Source organism: Xenia sp. Carnegie-2017, unplaced genomic scaffold, assembly GCF_021976095.1.
Source record: "Xenia sp. Carnegie-2017 unplaced genomic scaffold, XeniaSp_v1 HiC_scaffold_19, whole genome shotgun sequence".
NCBI lineage: Eukaryota > Metazoa > Cnidaria > Anthozoa > Malacalcyonacea > Xeniidae > Xenia > Xenia sp. Carnegie-2017.
In genome coordinates, this window is record NW_025813481.1 from 12,531,151 (window position 1) to 12,553,594 (window position 22,444).

General features: G+C 36.1%; 2 protein-coding genes and 2 long non-coding RNA genes across 5 annotated transcripts in view; all 4 read left to right on the forward strand.

Moving 5' to 3' along the window:
• LOC124438153 overlaps positions 1-22,444 on the forward strand; it is a 281,486-nt gene that overhangs the window by 206,892 nt on the left and 52,150 nt on the right. Inside the window, exons 45-48 of the mRNA XM_046988148.1 lie at positions 15,910-15,942; positions 16,036-16,069; positions 16,148-16,227; positions 16,394-16,585. Of these exons, the coding sequence (XP_046844104.1) occupies positions 15,910-15,942; positions 16,036-16,069; positions 16,148-16,227; positions 16,394-16,585 (339 nt within the window). The remainder of the gene's footprint in view (positions 1-15,909; positions 15,943-16,035; positions 16,070-16,147; positions 16,228-16,393; positions 16,586-22,444) is intronic.
• Positions 4,118-8,153, forward strand: LOC124438180 (serine/threonine-protein kinase/endoribonuclease IRE2-like). Of its 2 annotated transcripts, XM_046988199.1 has the most exons (5): positions 4,118-4,195; positions 5,535-5,614; positions 6,167-6,873; positions 7,249-7,840; positions 8,002-8,153. In XM_046988199.1, the coding sequence occupies exons 3-5, from the start codon at positions 6,871-6,873 to the stop codon at positions 8,034-8,036; spliced, it is 630 nt and encodes a 209-aa protein (XP_046844155.1). In that variant the 5' UTR covers positions 4,118-4,195; positions 5,535-5,614; positions 6,167-6,870; the 3' UTR covers positions 8,037-8,153. The 2 variants fall into 2 exon arrangements, with proteins under 2 accessions (XP_046844155.1, XP_046844154.1); XM_046988198.1 differs by lacking the exons at positions 7,249-7,840; positions 8,002-8,153 and having other exon boundaries at positions 6,167-6,851.
• LOC124438205 lies at positions 17,162-17,881 on the forward strand. Its single transcript, XR_006946014.1, has 3 exons — positions 17,162-17,220; positions 17,290-17,337; positions 17,846-17,881. It is a non-coding gene; the product is annotated as an uncharacterized LOC124438205 (long non-coding RNA).
• Positions 18,947-19,787, forward strand: LOC124438198. Its single transcript, XR_006946008.1, has 3 exons — positions 18,947-19,005; positions 19,155-19,289; positions 19,576-19,787. It is a non-coding gene; the product is annotated as an uncharacterized LOC124438198 (long non-coding RNA).

Genomic DNA, 22,444 nt, shown 5'->3' on the forward strand with positions numbered 1-22,444 from the left:
ATGCTTTATTGATAATTCTCCGCTTTCTTTGTAAACGGAAAAACCCATAGATTTGCCATATTCCATTCTACAATAGGAAGATTTTTCGTTTGCAAGTCTGTTATGGTAATTCTCAGTCCTACTCGTGTTACAGGTCATTACCGTTCGCATCAAATTATCTCGAGGGCTATTTAAGATATCGGCAAAATATACGCATAGACCGCAGTCCTGTGTTCTTCTACTGTAGAAGCACAGCCGGGCATTTGTACGAAGTTGACCGACATTTCTTGCTACTTGGAGTGGACTTGGATGAAATGAAAGATGCCACACTAAAATCAGAAGACAAGCCATCTGCAGACAAAGAATGTTATGTATAAAGTTGGAAAACAGCGATCGATGAAAACAAATGTCTGTGTTAGATAAAATGCAAAATGAATGAAAGCTTGAGCGCTTTCCGGCACCTGTGTCATAATTACCAGATATTCAACATGTTGAATAATTTCGGTCAGGAATAAATGTTTCCTCCAAATGTGCGCGCATGAAAAGCTATCGCCTCAGCAAATGTAACCTTTACGCATGCTCTGTCACAGGGGCGGATCTAGAGTATGTCAAATCCGTCGCGCGACTGATGTTTGAAATTCAAAAATTACCTATTCATATTAATTAAAAATTCATTAATTATTCTTACTTTATTATCGCATTTACTTCGTGATAAAAATCCAGCTTTATTTATTATTGAAAACTAATGACTAATCCAATGAATATCTCGTTTGTAACCAGATCAGTTGAATTTTAATTGACCTGGAATAACCGACTGATAAGCGGGGTGGCTTGACTGGTTCGACTGATAAAGGAGTCTATGAACGCCAAATACGCTTATTTCATTGGTCAGTAGCCAGATCAGTGGACGATCTGGAATAATCTCGACCGATAAGCGGGGCTGCCGGACCTATAAGGGAGTCCACTAGCTATCGTATAGTTGGTTCGTTTAAATTTTTGTCTTACTGTGATTGGTTTGACCGATTTCGACTGATAGCCAACTGAACTAACATAGTCAAGCTCACTGTCTGAATTGAATGTTTGATCGTTTCATAGTAATTTTCTAAAGCATTATAGAAACTAAACTACAATCAGATGGAATTTATGGAAATCTTTACAAATTCATATATTGACATGAATGCTGCTTTCCAAACTGGGAATTTTTCAAGAGGGCGAAAATTTATGGATGAATTGTAAATGCTTGGCAAAGACGATCTCGCGAGCGACATTTCAGTCATTGATGTTCAAAAGCAAGCCAACATTGTTTTGAGTTTTATCAGCAGAAATTTACATCCAAAATCGTAAGTAAAGGACAACTGAAGTGTATGCATGAATGTAATATATCAAAGTCAATTTATGCGAGTGTGTGATGCGATTTATGTCAATATGGCGTATGGTAAGCAGATTGATGCTTCTAAAATTGTTGTTGCCGAAGGACTTTTAGCTATGATTTCTTTAGTGCTTGGGGAATCGTGACCGTTATATGGCAGCGAAATCCTACATTCCTGCAAATATATTTCAATGGACAAAAAATCTGTAGCCATAAGGCGCCATACTATTATTTACTTTATCATAAACAAATGTTTGGGGCTTTTCAGTTTATGATCATTGATCATTCAATCATTGGACAGTTATACTACATATTGTTTAAGATTTGAGAAAACTAACATTGATTACATGAGAAGCTGTTTACTATAACCTGTGATTTTGAGTCTTCTGATCCATGAAGCTTTTTATTTTGACAATTTGACTGGAATGGTATTAAACCTGAGTATTTCACATACATGAAATGTTGTCCCATGTCACATATTGTCCCCTTTTCTAACTGAACACCTCATGTAGAGATGTAAAGGTGTGTTAATCTACGGCTCATACCAGATTGTTTGCCATAAATTCCAAAGGGCTATTGATGTATGAAAAGCATTTTCTATAAAGTAAAAATGTCTTCCTATGTATGCAGATAAACCTTGAAATTTGGCAAAACAGCAAAGTATTTTTCATGATCACTAGGTAATTTTTCTGATGATCATTATAATTTCTAAACTAAATTATTTCAGATTTACATTTAAACGAGCTTTGATCATATGAAAAGATATTTATCATAACCAGTAAGCATGACACATGAACCAATTTTAACATTCATGTAATTATATAACTAAAGACATGTTGGTTACATTCTGTTTGTATTTGATAATACAATGCTACTAGTGATTGCTATATAGCACACTTTGCAGAAGATATTACTCTAGTGAATGCCTAATAAACATTTATGGCATTAAGCTGTCCTTAACTGCAAATTTTTACTCTGATAATTTTTGCTTAGTTTTTGGCAGAAAAAAATTTCGAATTTTTTCTCAAAAAGTGAATTTGCTGGCACTGTTGTGGAGATGGGTAAAGGGTTACAATAAACTTACATGGTTTGAAGTCTGAGCTTTTCTCTATCTATGAACTGCCACTTGTCGTACTAAATTTCTAATTTAACTCATTACATAGAGGTTTGAATGGGGGTCTCTAGGGGGGTCTAGGCCTGACAACTTGATAGAAATTTTTAAAGACTACATCTGTTTTTGAAAAGCATTATTGTAAAATAAATTTTACGTTCGTAGACATGCTAATGAGAAATATATTTGGCAAAACATTCAAGTATTGTTCACTTCATTTTTTTTTTTGAAAAAAACGTAAGCAAAATGTGTTGTTTTTACGCAAAAACGATGCCCACAAAATACATTTTGTATTGCTCTAAAACACTAAAAATGGCATTTTAAGGCTCTGAAATTCAAAATTTCTCAGGGGAGAATGCCTCAGACCCCCCCAGTTGCGGAGCGCCTCCGACGTTTTATGACTGATGTTTGAAAAATCCTAGATCCGCCCCCGGCTCTGTCTACGGTAATATTTGCTATTCAAAGCAAAATGGCTGCTGCTTATGGTATGTTTGATTCGTCGTCAGAGGTAGAAGACAAAGAAATGTTGCTTTTGCCATTTTTATTGCGGCTACGGCGAAGGTGTTTGAAAGCAGCTAAATCAACTACATGGACAAAGTGTGGGATTTCTGGACGGCCTACACAGGGAGCAACAAATATTGTCCATGAGCTGGATGCTAAAGATAATGAGCAGTTTCGGAAGTATCGTAGATTGGATAAAACCGCTTTTGATAAATAAATTTGGTCTTGTAACATTATATCAGCTATCACGCTTTGTGCCGCCATCTTCGTCCAAAGTATAAAATGAGTTAATTTGCGCATGCGTAAAGTTACATTTGCTGAGGCGATAGCTTTTCATGCGCGTACACTTGGAGGAAACATTTATTCGTGACCAACATTATTCAACATGAATATCAGACAAATATGACACACGTGCCGGAAAGCGCTCAAAAATGGGGTCCTTCACGGCAACGTTCTGTCTTAAAGAGGCATTTGGCAACCGGACTATAATTAGAATTTAAATTTAATTGAGTTAATTTAACACGCACAATAAAACATACGAGTAAACAGCCATTTTTATGTCAAGAACGCTGGTCAGAGACAATCATTAATCATCCAAATGCCACAATGGCTACTCCATTTTTACATTCTCTGGATGAACAAAAACTGGTAGTAACTGTAACGTACGGAGCAAACGTCACTAGCAAGCTGCTGTAGACCCAATTTCATTTTATATTTTCTTTACAGCCCGCCTACAATAATTCACTAATTTTCTTATTTGCACTTCTTTATTGACACTCTTTTGAGTAAATTCTGTCAGTAACTTATACGTCTTTTTATGTACATGCACTACGCGTGTTACGATTGGTAAGACTTGTATATTATTTATTGGCACAGGATCATGCACGTAGCCAGAACAATAATTGGGGGGTGGGGGCATATTCAAATACATTAATTTTATAATCCGTACTAACAAATTTTATTTTTACGATAGAAAACATGCTCAATTGCATGCGCATATAAAATTTAAATAAAACATTTCCAAATTCAATATTCACAGATTTTTCTTATGTCCACCCACCCCCTCCCTAAGGAAAAGTATAGTTTTTTCCAGCTGTGATCTTTGGAAATGCTTCCATTGTTTAAAGATTATTTACATACGCGATGCAAACCAAGTCATTCGTATTATTTTGATAGTTGATTCTCATCAGACGAAGCAAAAACGTTTAAGTAGTGGAACAAGCACTGAAATTATTGTAAGTTTTATTTGTATCGTATTCTCTTTATGATTTAACACTGGTACACTAAAAATTTGCGAATTCTTTCAGTATATGTAATGACAATGTTCAAATTCCATTGCGTCAGACGTTTGACTTAAAGGCCACAAGTTTGAACTTATATGTAGTTTTGTCTCTTTTTATTTCTCCATGTCTAAGATTATATTTTTAAAGGTATAGATTTTTACAAATAGCGGAAAAATTAGAAAAAAATTAGTCAGACAGCAAGTACTAAAACATTTCCATACCATTGGGCTGGGGTGTTCGATTGTTACTCACTAATATATCGTTATTCTTATAAAATAGCGTTACAACAAGACTTTTTTAAAGTTCTTATTATTTGGGCAATTTTCTTAGCGTGTATATCAAATATTTATTTTGTTCATGAGTCATGAGTCAAGAGATTTGAACTACGTAGGCGGGAATGGACACGCAAGCAAATTTTTCAATAAAAAATAAGATTCATAGGAAGATTGTTGTTGGCGTTGTCTAAACTACTTTCATCAGCTTATCATTTAGATCTTGACAAATTTTCGTTGGTACTTCATGATGATTTGGTTGGAAACTGGTAATCGCTAGAAAACTCTGTAAAACAGAAATTACATGGATTACTATGCAGCATTTCAATAAATACGATATTCAAGTTTATCGTTTGCATTTTTTCGTCTGTTTAATGTTTCAGAGGGAAAAAACTTTGAATGTTAAGTACATCATAACTGAAATAAATCTTACTAAAAGATTGCCTATAAAAATTTCGTATTACTTATCTTTGAAAAGTGAAAATATTCAAAGTTACCGGTTCATTAAATGCACCATGCTAAGCAAACACAAAACGGAAAATTGAAGAATGATGAGAATATTAAAATGACGTGTTCTCTCACACTCGAATTTATTTGCAATATGAATACGATGTGAATAATACATATGTTGTAATCAAGTATCTCAAGTGTTATTAGATATAGATAAATAGATTGCAATGCAGTTTTGAAAAGCTTAGCTTGTTTCACTTTGCTGAAATTTAATAGTTATTGCTAATACCTGTATCTAACATCTTAAATTATATTTTTTAGAAATTATTATTTTCTTATCCAAGTAAAAACAAGTTGCCTTTCTTTCTGTCAACATTTCTATAAAGCTATTTGAATCATTAAAGATAGAAGTGATGTTTAATATTTCAATTTGTATATTATAATGAACCATGTATACATTAAACACGTGGTCAATATAATGACTGTTTCATGATGTAGCTTTTAAAACACAGCATACAATCATCGTACCGTCTTTGATTAGTAAATTTTCATTGGTACGGATTTTTTAGTTCTAACCATTTTGCCATTCAAATGGATTCAAGCCAAAACTTCTCAGAAAGTCTGGTCAAAAACTCAAGCTTTTCAGAAGGTAACCTTAAAAAACATTAGATTCTTTAATTCTCCGAACTCTTTTCACCTCGACAGATGCTTTCATCTTTGATTTTTCAAACTCAATGTTTTCGCATTTAAAGTAAAAAGATCCTGACATCAACTTTTCCATTCACAAGAATTGAAAATTATTTAGCAGTGGAAAAATCAAAAAGCGAGCTGACGCAATTTCTAAAGTTAGCGAGAGTAAATTAAGTGTGGAAACAAGGTGTTGATAACTTTTATGAGAAGCATTCAGTCTAAACATCCTTCAACGTCCTTTGAACTAAATATCCCTCATCCGTGAGTTTGGGAGCAGGGAAATACGATGTTAGTACAAATAAACTGAAGCAAAGCCAAACATGTTGTTGTGTTATCATTTAGTAGCTAAATATAAAAGTCAGTTCATCTTAACTACTAAAGCGGTGTAGGTATTTCAAATCTTGTCTAATAGTCACATTTTTTTGATGTGCGTATAATTAGAAAATTAAATTTCTTCTTGATACATTAATTTATTCCTTTCTAAATAATGTACTTTACTTTTTAATTGAAGAATTGCTGTCTCAACCATGGAAATGTTATGATAAATCAATAATGCATCACGAAAAGTTCAAAATGATGGAGGAATATGGGCAGGAAAATCCAAGAAAAGTTAAACTTGTAAATGGTGTAAAGGTTATTTGTTCTGAAGACTTTTTGCTTGGTAAAGGATGTGATGGAACTCGTGTTTACCTTGGACTCGTAAAAGATGATTACGGAAAAGCCGTAAAACGATTGCTTCGAGATAACTGCGTGGAGTTAGCAGAACGAGAAAAAGATATTTTGAATGAGTTGAATGCCAAGCGCTCAAATTATGTTGTGAATTATTGGTATCTTGAAGAAGAACTAGGCACAGATTATTTGTATTTGATATTAGATTTGTGTGAAGAATCGTTAGAGAGTTATGTGAAATCTTCTTCTTTGCAAGATCTTCAAAAAGTCGTTCCTAAAGTTCTTATTCAGATCTTAAATGGTCTAGTTCACCTTCACAGTGGTCCGTGTCCTATTCTTCATCGGGATTTAAGACCATCAAACGTTCTTCGAGATATGGATGGAAATTTTTTAATCGCTGACTTTGGTATAAGTCAAAAATTATTAAATGAAACTTCGACACATCAAAGCATACAAAGATGAGCTAAAGGTTGGATAGCTCCAGAGTCATATGACGCATCAGATGAATCAATTGATAAAGTTCGTTACAAAAAAGAGTCTGACATTATGGTAAGTTCTTGAAGTAGAAATAGAGGTCCCTACCAAATACAACATTTGAATGTTGTATTTGGTAGGGATATCATTATCACTGCCACTGATATCATTATAACTTTTAAATAAAATTTTTGTTTACCTTCATTGTACAGTCATATAGTGGCGAAATACAAGTTGTACTGTATAAAATATAAAAATAGGTCTATGTATGATAATGAATTGTTAATATTGCCTTATTGGTTTTACGATTCTATGTCTCTCATTTAGATTGCTCTAAAAAATTTATGGCTATGATTCTTAATTGGAGAACATTATTCTTTTTTTTTTCGAACTGAACTTGTATTTTTTGCAACTAACAAATAAATTAACTCCATTTTTTATTGAAAATAGAATGCCGGAATGGTGGCTTATTATGTTGCAACAAAGGGAAAACATCCTTTTGGAATTGAACGGCATAGACTGGACAACATTTTGAAAGGAAACCCAGTTGGCTTGAACGAAATCAAGGATACCACGTTCAAAGACCTTTTATCGTGGATGCTACAGCTAAAACCGGAAGACAGACCATCGGCCAGCGAAGCGTTAAAACACCCTTATCTACAAACCGAAGAGGAGAATTTCAATTTTCTGTGTGATGTTGGGAATGAACCAGAAATAAAGAAATTATCTCCACATTCTCTTCCCTCAAATCTTCGTGAGCAGTTGAATCTTTCAATAAATTGGATGGACCGTATCGATCCTGAATTCTTTAATCATTTCAATAAAGTATCCGACTCTACATGGTTAGGTTGCCTAAGATTTTTACGAAACGTTTGCCAGCATTGGCATGATGAATCTCGTCCACAACTGTTATCATGTGTTAAAGATGGAAACTATCAAGAGTATTTTCTTCAACTTTTTGAGGAACTGCCTTATTTAGTTCACAGAGCCATAAGATTGAGTGACTTGAAGGCAAGACCTGATCTAGAGAAACATTTTGCAAGTAAGACACATAAATGAGTTTTCGTTTTTGATGGCCAAGCTATAAATTAGGGGTCAATGACACTATATTTGTTATTTTCACTCTAGTTCTCCTCTTCATTTATTGTACTTAATGCATGTATGTTTTGAATTCTGTATATTGCCATTGCAAACATTTTTTAGACAGTGAAAATCTTGTAAAACTTGAAGAAGGCTAGGGAAAGAAAAGCGAAGCTGTTATTGACTACGCTGATCTTAACGGTAAATAGCTATGTAACAACAAACTAATGCTGTGTACGTGTCACTTTTCTTAAATATTCTACCAAAAACCGTAATCTCTTCACTTGTATCTGGTGCATCATTTTCTAACTTTGTGCAACTGAAAATAACGGTTCAAGCTTGTGTGATAGTACTAGCAATAGTCAAAAATCTTTACACGAGATTAACGATTTGTCCGATATCCAAAGATAGGGACGAGTACCTACGAATCATGGTGATTCAGAGACTTTGGCATATTTTTATCGTATGGTAAAAAGAAGCTTATAGCTTATTATGTTGTGAAACTTGTAAAGAACACATTTGCAATAGTAAATATTGCGTATCCTTTGCTTTAAGTCAGCAAATGTTTTCACGTCGTATGCATTAATGCTGAATTTGCAAAAAATGCTTGCTTAGAAAAGAAGAGAGTTTTCGATGCAGTACAAATGCAGTAAACCAAGTCATTAATCTCATAATTATGTCAACAACAACTCGCTCGTAATGCAACTCGTCTTTACTTGTTGTCAATTAAATTTTTTCTTAATTTTTGATTGTTAAGCTCTACAAAAAAAAATGGCTAAGGAGTCGGGAAGCTCTGTACGTTCGGAAACTTCCAATTTTTAGATTGTGAGCATTTTTTATAAGATTTGATAAAAAATTGAATACTTGGTTTATACAGATGTGCTAACTTTTCAATGAGGGTGACATGATGCAGTTAAACAAAAAAAAATCGAATTAAATATCAAAAAATTTATCACACCAGTTTAACTATTGTGAATTACCACACCCTTAGCATGGCACACACACATAACTTTTCGAAGCCCCTGCGGTTGTATGTATTGTTTTACATGCAAGTGTTTATTATATATTTCTGGGCTTGTTTTCTTGTTGTACCGACAGAAAATCCCAGACGAAAAGAGGTGTCTGCTCGAAATATCAAGGTGTATGTAAGAACCAAACCTAGTCAATGATATGAGCCTGAGAGTATTTTCCAAAATTGTTGTTGTGAATCGATTTAATGCCTTTTGTTCATGTTTTGTACTCCAACTTTCTAGACAAAGTTATTGGTTGAAAGAACGTTTCTTGGCAATGCATTCAGCGGCTTCCCGGTCAATGTTATGGTTTTAAACATTAAAATATAACAACCATCGCCAGCAAGACTTCACTAAAGTGCATCGGTTAGCAAAGAAAGGGTTGTCTAATAAGGATGTGGATATTATGTACATTGACATTGCTAAGAAAGAATATTTTCAGCATTTTGGTTTAAATCATATTGTATGATGCAAATAACAAGCTTTCGAAACTCGAACAGCTAGCCCACTGCATTGCGTTCGTAGCGAGTAGAATGAGACTTATTTATTAAACTCAGGATTTGAACGAAGTTGTTTTCCAGAATGCAGTCTATAATTAAGGTATTAGCTAGTTTGTAGATTCTGGGGACTCTGTAGCATGTGCATAAAAAACTGAAGAAAGTCTCGGTCCATTCCTATCTCGAAATACGTTTTTCTAAACAAAATTAAAATCGACTAAAACAGAACATCTCTCCTTGCACCTAGTGCATGGTATTTTATAACTGTTTGGGACTCCTACAATTCATTGACCTGCTATCGATTAGGATCATGGGATTGAGACGAAAATCTTCACGACCATAATTAAAGATAAGTTAGGTGAGCCAGCGTAAGACAGCTGGTAGTAGTAGTAGTTTCGTTTGGTCACACCTCCATGTGTGTCTCATCAAGCCAGCTTGCGAAGTTATCATCTGCTTTGTGCACTGTTGTGTAGCCGCCTTCAATGCGTGTGAACGGACATTGCAGGATGATATGGTCCATATTCTGGTTGGTGGCGTTACATGATGGGCAAGTTGGCGAGTCTTTGTAGCCCCATCGGTATAGGTTGTTTGCTGTTCTGAGCTGTTTCGATCTTATTCGGTTACAAGTGCTCCATTGTTTACGAGTTAGCTTCTTGAAACCAGGAAGAGGGACATTTGTGGGATCTTTAATTAGATCAGCACCCCTTGGTTTATTTTCGGACCATTGTTCCTTCCATGTATTGTTGAGGTCAAACGATTCAATCTTGGAGTTATAAAAAGGTTTTCGTGATTTAAGTCTCGAAGTAGTTTGGGCAGACTGGATAATAGTTTTTAGTGGAGTTTCAATTAGTGTATTTTCAATGCGATGATGTTGTTTCTGTGTTGCTTCCTGTCTGCGTATGTTAGGTGGAGCTATAGCCCTCATTACAGATAGCCAAGAGGTTGGGGTTGATTTTAATGTTCCGGAAATTGTTCGCATTGTGTCATTTAGCAATACATCTAACTTATTGACGTGTTTAGAGCGAGACCAAACTGGAGCACAATATTCTGCAACACTGTATGATAGGGCAAGAGATGATGTCCTAAGTACCGTTGGAGTGGCGCCCCACGATGTTCCTGCCAGTTTTTTAATTATGCCATTTCGTTTTCGCAGTTTTGTGGCAGTGTTTTCAATGTGCTGTTTGTATCTAAAGTCACACCCAGGTATTTTGGAGATAAGTCATATGGTAATTTGGAGTTGCCTACACGTATTGCAAGTGGTAGATTTGCCTTGTGATTTGCCTTTGCGTTGCCGTCGTGCAGGGGCTTAAGTATTTCACTGAAGGAAAACTAAGAATGATCCAAACCCGGTCTCCGAACTTCGATGTCGAACTCCCGGAACCACACCTCCAAACTCATGAATTGGCAGCTGGTAAAGGCCGTTGAGTCTTCAGTGGTCTGGGGACAAGTAAGATGATTACATGAATCTTAATTTTTTTTAAATGGAAACATCGCTTTTAAATGTTGGTTAAATGTTGGCAATAATATAAATAAATATTTACGAAATGAACTTACATGAAAATAGTTTTATAACCATTAAGCTAGTTAAGTAAAGAAGAAATACATTTTTATAGGTTTTATTATCTGTGGATTTTACAATGATTCACAGTTTGTTTATTTTCAACCATTCAGGGTGAGTCGGTAGTGACAGTATGTATTGGTTTTATATTTGTTTGCTCTCAAAGCTCTTCTCTTGGTTTTGTACGTATCAGCTTGTGATTATTGTGAGAAGTACTTTGCAATTATTTGAATGAGGTAAAATGAGATTAGTTTCAGTAAGATATTAAAAGAAAGCTTGAACAATGTCAGAAGCCAGTGAAGGTAGATTATGAGAAGTATCATGTGACAGGATTAATACCCAGAAAAAATAAAGAATGTCATAAAAATTGTGAGATATTACCTGATATCTGTAATTTTAATAGTGTTGAAGTCAGTTAGATGATGCCATTTTGATGATTTCAGCTTCCTCAATTGTTTAGTTATCACAACTTTACACCAAATGGGTTACTGTGAGTCACCAGGTCATATGATGTTTTTCATGTACATTTAGGGATATATTTCTGGAAAAACATTGGAGAAGTGTTTTGGGACGCTCTGTTTGTGATTATTTCTTCGAAGCTCATGGAAAAGTAAATGAATTTATGTGTAAATGTTGTTTGTGCTTGTTTGAGTGAGAAGTTTTAAGGTGCTTTCATGAACGGTTTTCATGTTATATTTGTCTGACAAAAATGCTCCTAAACAAATTAAATATCATCTTTTATGTTCAGGCTACTTCTCCAGAAGACATTCCTCCTGTAATTGCAACAGGATTCAGTTATCTCATCAGTATATTTCGCCATGATCTCTTCTTTGTTTCTGTTGTTGAAAATGAAGGTTTGTGTTTACATTAAGGTTAGTTAATGTTTTAATAATGTTTATTTTGAATCAATTGCCTCTAATCCAATCAAGAGATTGATTGCTAGTTTTAATTGAAAAAGTATGCATTACTTTGCAAAGAAGTGTTATCACTCAACAAAAGGCATTACATTAGGCATTCTTAGTGGTAGATAAAAATAATTTAGCTTTCATATCATCAACATGTGGTGAACACTTTAATGATTATTATTATTGATGAATTGAAAACATTCCTTTCCAGTTCCACCTTTGTTTGTGATTGAATTTCTTCATCGAGTCGTTGACTTGATCAAAGAATATTTCTCTGACTGTACTGAGACAATCATTAAAGAAAATTGTGTCATTGTACATGAGGTTTGAGATTAGTATTTTTTGTAGAGAATCCAGCTGTTTGATGAATGAATTTCAATTTCTTTCTTTTGTGTGTGATGTAAAATATGATATTGTATATCTTTATATTCTTCAGTTATTGGAAGAGATGTTGGATAATGGATTCCCTCTTGCTACAGAGTCAAATGTCTTTAAAGAGTTGATAAGACCTCCTAGTATAGTTAGAAATGTTGTTAATAAAGTGACTGGAGACAACAAGTAAGAACCTTCCTTATAGTAAACATATGAGCCATGTTTTTATGTAGTGATCTGTATGTTGTTCATATAAGGATCAGATATAAATATAAAGCAAATCTGCAAAACCACTAAACATTTCTATATTTGCATTGTTGTTTTTTTTATATGCAACTTACTACAATATTTAGTTAAATTTGTTTTAGTTTACACATTTATGATCATTCTACATATAATTTAAGTTAAATATTTCATATTTTTTTTTTCTAGTATGAGCAGTCATCTCCCAACTGGTCAATTGTCCAATGTTCCATGGAGGAGAACTGGTGTAAATAATGCAAATAATGAGGTATGTAGCTATATTCACATTGTTCCATTAAGAAATTTGAAAGAAAATCCTTTTTTATTCTTTGTTTTAGTTGTAATGTGATGAGTGATTGCCGTGTGATTGCCGGCTTAGAATTGCGCCAACGTATCCTCTGCGTGTCGTAAAAGACGACTAAAAGGGGTTGGTGTAAGGAAGGGCATCCTACCGTAAAACTTTTGCTCCAACAAAATTCATGGACTTTGGAAAAGAAGATATGGCCCCCAGTCCCCGGCAGCCCTTCAGTGGGCAGGGGGTGCGAAGAATCTCCGGATCGAATGTTTGTGGAAGTGTCACCCTTCGGGTAGGCACAGTGAACGTTGGGACAATGAAGGAAAGTGCAGAAGTGGCGGACATGTTGAAGAGAAGGAAGTTGATGTGTGTGGGTTTCAGGAGGTAAGGTTTAAAGGTGAAGGTACGAGAGTCATAAAGGGTGAAGATAATGGAGCGAGAGATGGTGGAAGGGAAACGGAAATGGAAGGGTGTGGTGGATAAGGCAGGAAGAAGGTGGAGGAAGGAGTGGACAGTGGAAGGAAAGAATTGGACAGGAGTGCAGGAGAGTGGGTGTACATTGAGGCACGATGTGTGATGCTTCAGGATTGGAACGGTCAAGTGGAAGCGTAGAAGGATTACTGCATGGAGGTTTCAGCTGGTGATATGAATGCTGAAGGCGAGACGATATTGGAGTTAGCAGCGAGTGGGATGGTGGTATGAATACGTGGTTTATAAAGGAAGAAAGCAAGCTTGTGACGTATGAATCTGGTGACAGTAGGACGGTGGTGGATTATATACTGGTGAATGAAGAAGAGAGGAAAACGCATGAAGAATTGTGACCCAGCAAAGCTGCTGGTCATGGACTGGAGAATCAGGAAGGTGAAAAGGAGAAAGGTTGAGGGTAAAGGCAGGCTTGGAAGATGATCGAATGAAGGGAAATGTTTCCGTGACGAAATGACATTGAATGTTGAGGGTGAGACGGTGGAGTGGATGTGCTTGGAGAAGGGTGTTTAAGGCAGCGAAAGGTAAGTAGGTGTAGTAGAAGAACAGGCATGGTATGAGTCAAGTGATTGGCGGAAGAAGTTGGCATTTAAAAGGTGGAGAAAGTCGCGGACTGCAGATAGGATCGATTACATCCGATTCAAGAAAAAGGCGCGAAAGGAGGTGGCTAAAGCGAAAGAAAGACATCAGAAAGAGCTCGTAAAATGCAGGAGAATGGAAGAAAAGCGTTGTTTAGAACTGCTAGAAGGAGCAAGAAGGAGAGGAACGATATTTTGGTGCTCCCGGCGTGCAGAACCACGGGGGAGTTGAAGGTGTTATTGGAAGACAGGTTAGAAGTGTGGAGGGCGTACTGACCGTTTGATGAATGTAGAGAATGAGTGGAATGGAGAAGTTGAAGCGGATGAAGTTTTGGGCCGTGGGAAATAGTGACTGTTGATGAGGTGGCGGCGGCTCTGCGCAAGATGAAGAAAGGAAAGGCGACGGACCGAGTGAAGTGGGTAGCGAAATGTTGGACAATGAACTATGCGTGAGAGAGTTGTGTAATGTAGCGAACGAGGTTTTGAGGGGCTCAAAGATGCCGAGTACATGGAGAAAGAGTCTAGTGGTCCCGCTGTACAAAGGAAAAGGAGCAGCAACGGTATGTGGGAATTACAGGACTATTAAGCTGATGGAGCATGCGTTGAAAATAGTAGAGAGTGTTTGAAAGAAGGTTGAGGGAAGTTGTTCGGATGGGGAAGAGCAGTATGGATTCATACCGGGAGAGGAACGACGGATGCGTGTTTTGTGTTGAGGCAGCTGCAGGAGAAATTCTTGGAGAAGGACAGAGAATTGTATTTGGTGTTTGTAGATTTGGAGAAGGCGTTTGATAGAGTTCCGAGAAGGTGATCGAGTACGCTGCGTAAGAAAGGTGTGACAGAGAATATGGTTCGGGCAGTTATGGAGACTTATGAAGGTGTAGAGGCGGTGGTTACGGAGGAAGGTGCTAGATCTGGTGTTTTTGAGGTAAAAGTTGGTGTTCATCAAGGTTCAGTCTTGTCGCCGTTACTGTTTGCTTGTGTGATGGATGTACTGACAGAGGAAGTGAGAAGAAGAATGCTGGTGTTGGGTTGAGTCTTGGTGAATGGAAGAAAAGTTCTGGAATGGTGAGAATGAAAACGGCAATAGAAGTCAAGGGAATGAGGCAAAGACGAAGGGAAGGATGCTGGAGGTGGAGGGGACAGTGATAAATGGCCATGTGGTGTGTGGGGAAAAGAGTTGGAGGAATTGATAATGTGGGAAATGTGGTAAGTGGGTTCATGGAAGATGTTCAGGTGTCCGTGGTGCATTGACAAGAGTAACTGATTTTGAGTGATGGTTTGAAGTGGTGGGTGAGTCAGATTGAACGGTTGGAAATGATGTGGTTGGAAGTGGATGGAGTTTAAATATCTGGGCGGAAATGAGGGTGAAAGGGTGAGGAACAGAGGAAGAAGATGGGAATGTGAAAGATTTGTTGAAGGAAGAGAAGGAAAGGTGGATATGGAGTGTTGAACCTGAGAAGATTGGTGCCGATGGATGGGATGATGGGTGGAACAAGGATCGGAAGGAAGAAGGTGCTGGAAGGAGGGAATGGAAGGAATGTTGATGGAGTGGGACCAAGAAAGAGATGGATGGATGTTGTGAACAGTGATATGAAGGCGATGGGTATAACGAGAGATATGGCGAGAGATAGAGATGTGTGGCGTGGAAAAATTCATGGACCGGTCAACCCCCCTGGCGGGGATTAATACTGGCCGGTATATAAATGTTGTTTGTTTGTTTGTTTTGTAATGTGATGAGTGAACTTTTTTCTTTTCTTAATTAGTTGTAATAAATATTGCTAATTAGTTGTTGGTTCTAATTACTCATAATTTGTTCCAATTAATTCTAATTATCACAAATTAGTCCTAAGTATTTCTAATTCATTCTATTTATGTTATAGATTTATTTTGATGTAGCTGAAAGCATTGATGCCATCATTGATAAACAGGTAACAACATTATAATACTGTGGATTTCTTGATCCTTTTGTGGAAGATGTATGACAAAAATATGTTTGTTGTTTTTGTTTGATGTTAAATTAAAACTAAGGACATGTGCAAACTGAAAACTTATGGCATGTTTAAATTCCTAAAATTTTCTGTTTTGTGTAGGGCTCCACCATATTTTCAGAAATACAAGGAACTGTAAGTGCCTTCCTTTTTTTATACTTTGTTATATGTACTCTCTTGTACAACATTTTAAAGGTTTTTTCACCTTTTTCAACTTTGTTCTTTCAGATTGACTGCAACTGTAAATTATCTGGCATGCCTGGTATATTTATGATACTTTGTTATATCTCTAGATTAAAATTGAATTTATCTGTAGATTAAAGATTTGTATTAATTATAGATCTCAACATGTGTTTTACAAATCCTCGTATCCTTGAAGATGTCAGTTTTCATCCTTGTCTTCGCTTCAGAAGATGGGAGGTACGTAAGTTTGAATGTTGAATATGGATTGTCTCTTGTCAAAGTCAACACAAATTATTATTAACATGACTAATAACAATTGTCTTTTTACATTGAACACTTTTCTTTCAATCTTGCACTAAAACTGCGTCTGAACGCGACTACTTCAAATGTTTGTGTATTTTAGTCTGAACGAATTTTGTCATTCGTCCCCCCGGATGGTCGTTTTCGTTTAATATCATATAACGTGGCAACCGGGTGGGTGTTTAAGCAGTTATATTTTCATGATGAAATTGTCTATTTTGATGGTATTTTTTGTTTTTTGTTTTGGGTAAATATGCTACCATTGTTTGCAAAGCCTCGTGTCTTGTTTCAAGAGGTTTATCAACTGTTGAAATTATTTTAAAATGTTTTTTATTGATTGAAATAAATTAAAGTGTTTGATTTTTCTGCGTTTTAATTCTTACGATTGTTCAAAATATTGATTCGATGATCGTCTTTTACTTGGTTGTTTCAGGGTGGAAGTGGAAGATTTGAATTGTCGATAAGTTCAAAACCAGTTATAGGTAAAAATGTATGTATTTATAATCATGTCAATTTATTAAACTGCTGTTGCATCTTCTTGCATTTATAAACTTAAAGATATAACCTAAACTAGTCCATTTTTTTCATACGTATTATCCCAAAGCATTTTGTATAAAACTAACTATATCATCCTAACGTAATCATACCAAGTCAAATGTTATATACATTAACTTTTTCAAAGTCTTTTCACTCATTGTTTCCATATTTTATTTAGATCGAGAATGTTGTCGTGACTGTTCCATTTCCTAAACAAGTTCTCAACCTTAACTTGACTACAAACGGTAAAAACACTCATAAAATATTAAACATTACAGTCTGATGTTTCATTGCTCTTCATTGACGTTTCCCATCAACATTTAGGACATGTGTTCCATGTTTTCAATTGGTTCCTATTCATTTGATCCAATGAAAAAAGAGCTTTCATGGGAGGTAGGTTCATGAGGAAATTGTCACGATCACGTGGTTATGTGAATCTAACGTAACGTTAAACAATTTTAGATCGGTAAAATACAATCTCAGACATCGTCACCTAACATCAAAGGAAATGTAAGTAAAACTTTCTTTTAATTTTTGCAATTCTCGGTTGATTTACAGACGTCTTGCCATGTTTTTCAAGAAAATGTTTTCAAACTTTTTGCATGCAAGCAAGATCTCCCTTCACAACATTTTTTGCTCACGAAGTAAAGTAAGGTCGATCTTCACAGGTCGCTATCACTGTAGTTATATTCTTAAATTGTATTCTCTTTTCTGATAATTGTTACTATCCCCCTTCCACTTTGGTATTCACCTTTAAAGATCTGATTTCCTATCATAATTAAACAACGTGGTGATGTGAGAATCGCTCTGATCTTTTTATGAAACTGCTCTTGTTTCATTTCGTCTTATGTTACTTGTCGTCAAATTCTTGCTGTATGTTGGTTTTCTGTAGTTTACTGCTTCTTATCATAATCTTTGTTTATTTTTCTTGTTTTTTTTTTATGAAAAGAATTAATGCATTTCTCCATAATCTTTTGATTTCTTTCCTTTTGTCTAATTTCCAATGTTTATATTTCAGATATCTTTAAAAAGCGATGTTCCACCTTCGTAAGAAGCACCAACTGAATTCGTAAGTGGTTTTTTACTGAGTAACGTATATAAAACCAAGTTATAATTCGATGATATACTAAAATAATTCCCAAACCAAACGTTCTCTATGATACAAAGTTAACATAACTTCCCTCAAACATGATTTATTTATCAATACTCCTTAATTATAAACATGCAACAGCCTGCAACAGTACCATCATAAATTTGTAGAAACCTGTCTCCCTTTCGCCTTCAATCATTGGTAGCATTCTTTTCTTTAGTTAAATTTCAAAATATATTCATTTGCGGCTTTGGGATTGAAAGTCGGTAGACTGGAAGTACATGGAGAGGTAGGGACAGTTTGCATGGTTTGTTGTGTATGTAAGGGTACACTTTGCGTAGTTTGATGTGTATGTAGGGGTGGGTACACTTTGCATAGTTTGTTGTGTATGTAGGGGTACACTTTGCATGGTTTGATGTGTTTGTAGGGGTACATTTTGCATGGTTTGATGTGTGTGTAGGGGTACATTTTGCAGGATTTGTTGTACATATTGCTGTTCATTTTGAGTCCAACTAATGGTATATGGTTTCTGATGTAATTTAGAACTACAAGCTATGAAAGGAGTCAAGACACAACAGCTTGACAGTATAAGATAAGAACATAAAATTTTGTTAAATAAGTAAGGACTTTAATTATATAGTAAGTAAGGACTTTAATTATAGAGGGGGGCACGTAACAGCTGAAAAGCTGACAAACCTGTGGCACAAGACAACATTTGCGCATGGTTAACAATGCGCGAATCTCCTTCGTAATCCTTCGACAGAACAAAGTTTGATTAGCTTTCGAAAAGATAATTCAAGTTGTTGTGTTTTTTTCAACATGTATGCATGTTTGACAAAAAAAATGTATCGACTACTGGGACTGCAGTGGCAATTGAACTTTACCTTCCAAGAAAAAAGAAAAGTTGTAAATGCAATCTTCAACTACATTGAACGATAAAATTGTGTCAATGCAGCAATACTGTACAGGCAAAAAAATTATGTTATATTGCAGCACGTTATATTTATAGAAAAATTTTACTTGGAGCAACTGTGCAGTCATTGTGAGTGCAGTGTACAATGTTAAAAAAGGGAGCCGTTCTAAACGTGGTAGGGAGGAAAAATCTGACCTGTTAAAGTTATTAGTAGTTTTTAGTACAAAATGGGAATCAAGCTTTAGAGTTTGTTTCCACTAGCTGAAAATTTTGTACATTTTTCCAAAAAATTTAGCATGGTTTGGATTCTTGTTATTTTTCTAGTGTTACATGGCTGCTTTAGGCATATGGAGTTGATGGTCCGAACAAGAAGTTGGCATTCCACTATTCAACGTGGCTTCAATTCTTTCCGTTTTCCTGGTGTTACTTGGGTACTTAGAGCGTATGCATTTCCTAAACGTATGTAAATTTTGATTCTCGTTTATAATACATAGCGTTCCGAAGTCGCAATTGGGTATTGTTTCTAAGTTTGTAAGAGCTTTTTCGATCAAAATTCTATTTGTTGTCAACATTTCCAATTATGTTCTTCCTGAAAATGAATTTCTGTCTGCGGAAACTGATCATTCAGTATTATCAACTTGCTGCTTCATTCACAAAAAATGCTAAACGATAATACGAGGCAGCTGCATGGCAGTTTTGAATATCATATGATTTTTACAATGTTTTATTGAATTTTTAATTTCAGGGAATTTGATAGGTAGTCTCGACGGTCGTTATGGATTTACCTGCAAACATTAGCTCATAGGTCCTGCCAATAGAGATTTTATCTCGTTTGAGAGGAATAAAGTTTTAGAGAAAAGTCGCATTAAAATGTAACTTTTCCAGTTAAATCGCAACATTAATTGTAGTTTTGAGCATTTTTAGAAAAATTCAAAATACATCAGTGACACAATTAAATTGTAGTGAGCCTGTGGAAACATAAAATACTCGCGATTTGATATCATTTATATTCTTTTTTTTAGTTTGATATGACAAAACAGAACATACGTGAGTGTCTACACTGTAGTGACAAAACAGAACATACGTGAGTGCCTACACTGTAGTGACAAAACAGAACATACTTGAGTGTTTACACTATAGTGACAAAACAAAACATACGTAAGTGTCTACACTGTAGTGACAAAACAGAACATACGTGAGTGTCTACACTGTAGTGACAAAACAGAACATACGTGAGTGTCTACACTGTAGTGACAAAACAGAACATACGTGAGTGTCTACACTGTAGTGACAAAACAGAACATACGTGAGTGTCTACACTGTAGTGACAAAACAGAACATACGTGAGTGTCTACACTGTAGTGACAAAACAGAACATACGTGAGTGTCTACACTGTAGTGACAAAACAGAACATACGTGAGTGTCTACACTGTAGTGACAAAACAGAACATACGTGAGTGTCTACACTGTAGTGACAAAACAGAACATACGTGAGTGTCTACACTGTAGTGACAAAACAGAACATACGTGAGTGTCTACACTGTAGTGACAAAACAGAACATACGTGAGTGTCTACACTGTAGTGACAAAACAGAACATACGTGAGTGTCTACACTGTAGTGACAAAACAGAACATACGTGAGTGTCTACACTGTAGTGACAAAACAGAACATACGTGAGTGTCTACACTGTAGTGACAAAACAGAACATACGTGAGTGTCTACACTGTAGTGACAAAACAGAACATACGTGAGTGTCTACACTGTAGTGACAAAACAGAACATACGTGAGTGTCTACACTGTAGTGACAAAACAGAACATACGTGAGTGTCTACACTGTAGTGACAAAACAGAACATACGTGAGTGTCTACACTGTAGTGACAAAACAGAACATACGTGAGTGTCTACACTGTAGTGACAAAACAGAACATACGTGAGTGTCTACACTGTAGTGACAAAACAGAACATACGTGAGTGTCTACACTGTAGTGACAAAACAGAACATACGTGAGTGTCTACACTGTAGTGACAAAACAGAACATACGTGAGTGTCTACACTGTAGTGACAAAACAGAACATACGTGAGTGTCTACACTGTAGTGACAAAACAGAACATACGTGAGTGTCTACACTGTAGTGACAAAACAGAACATACGTGAGTGTCTACACTGTAGTGACAAAACAGAACATACGTGAGTGTCTACACTGTAGTGACAAAACAGAACATACGTGAGTGTCTACACTGTAGTGACAAAACAGAACATACGTGAGTGTCTACACTGTAGTGACAAAACAGAACATACGTGAGTGTCTACACTGTAGTGACAAAACAGAACATACGTGAGTGTCTACACTGTAGTGACAAAACAGAACATACGTGAGTGTCTACACTGTAGTGACAAAACAGAACATACGTGAGTGTCTACACTGTAGTGACAAAACAGAACATACGTGAGTGTCTACACTGTAGTGACAAAACAGAACATACGTGAGTGTCTACACTGTAGTGACAAAACAGAACATACGTGAGTGTCTACACTGTAGTGACAAAACAGAACATACGTGAGTGTCTACACTGTAGTGACAAAACAGAACATACGTGAGTGTCTACACTGTAGTGACAAAACAGAACATACGTGAGTGTCTACACTGTAGTGACAAAACAGAACATACGTGAGTGTCTACACTGTAGTGACAAAACAGAACATACGTGAGTGTCTACACTGTAGTGACAAAACAGAACATACGTGAGTGTCTACACTGTAGTGACAAAACAGAACATACGTGAGTGTCTACACTGTAGTGACAAAACAGAACATACGTGAGTGTCTACACTGTAGTGACAAAACAGAACATACGTGAGTGTCTACACTGTAGTGACAAAACAGAACATACGTGAGTGTCTACACTGTAGTGACAAAACAGAACATACGTGAGTGTCTACACTGTAGTGACAAAACAGAACATACGTGAGTGTCTACACTGTAGTGACAAAACAGAACATACGTGAGTGTCTACACTGTAGTGACAAAACAGAACATACGTGAGTGTCTACACTGTAGTGACAAAACAGAACATACGTGAGTGTCTACACTGTAGTGACAAAACAGAACATACGTGAGTGTCTACACTGTAGTGACAAAACAGAACATACGTGAGTGTCTACACTGTAGTGACAAAACAGAACATACGTGAGTGTCTACACTGTAGTGACAAAACAGAACATACGTGAGTGTCTACACTGTAGTGACAAAACAGAACATACGTGAGTGTCTACACTGTAGTGACAAAACAGAACATACGTGAGTGTCTACACTGTAGTGACAAAACAGAACATACGTGAGTGTCTACACTGTAGTGACAAAACAGAACATACGTGAGTGTCTACACTGTAGTGACAAAACAGAACATACGTGAGTGTCTACACTGTAGTGACAAAACAGAACATACGTGAGTGTCTACACTGTAGTGACAAAACAGAACATACGTGAGTGTCTACACTGTAGTGACAAAACAGAACATACGTGAGTGTCTACACTGTAGTGACAAAACAGAACATACGTGAGTGTCTACACTGTAGTGACAAAACAGAACATACGTGAGTGTCTACAC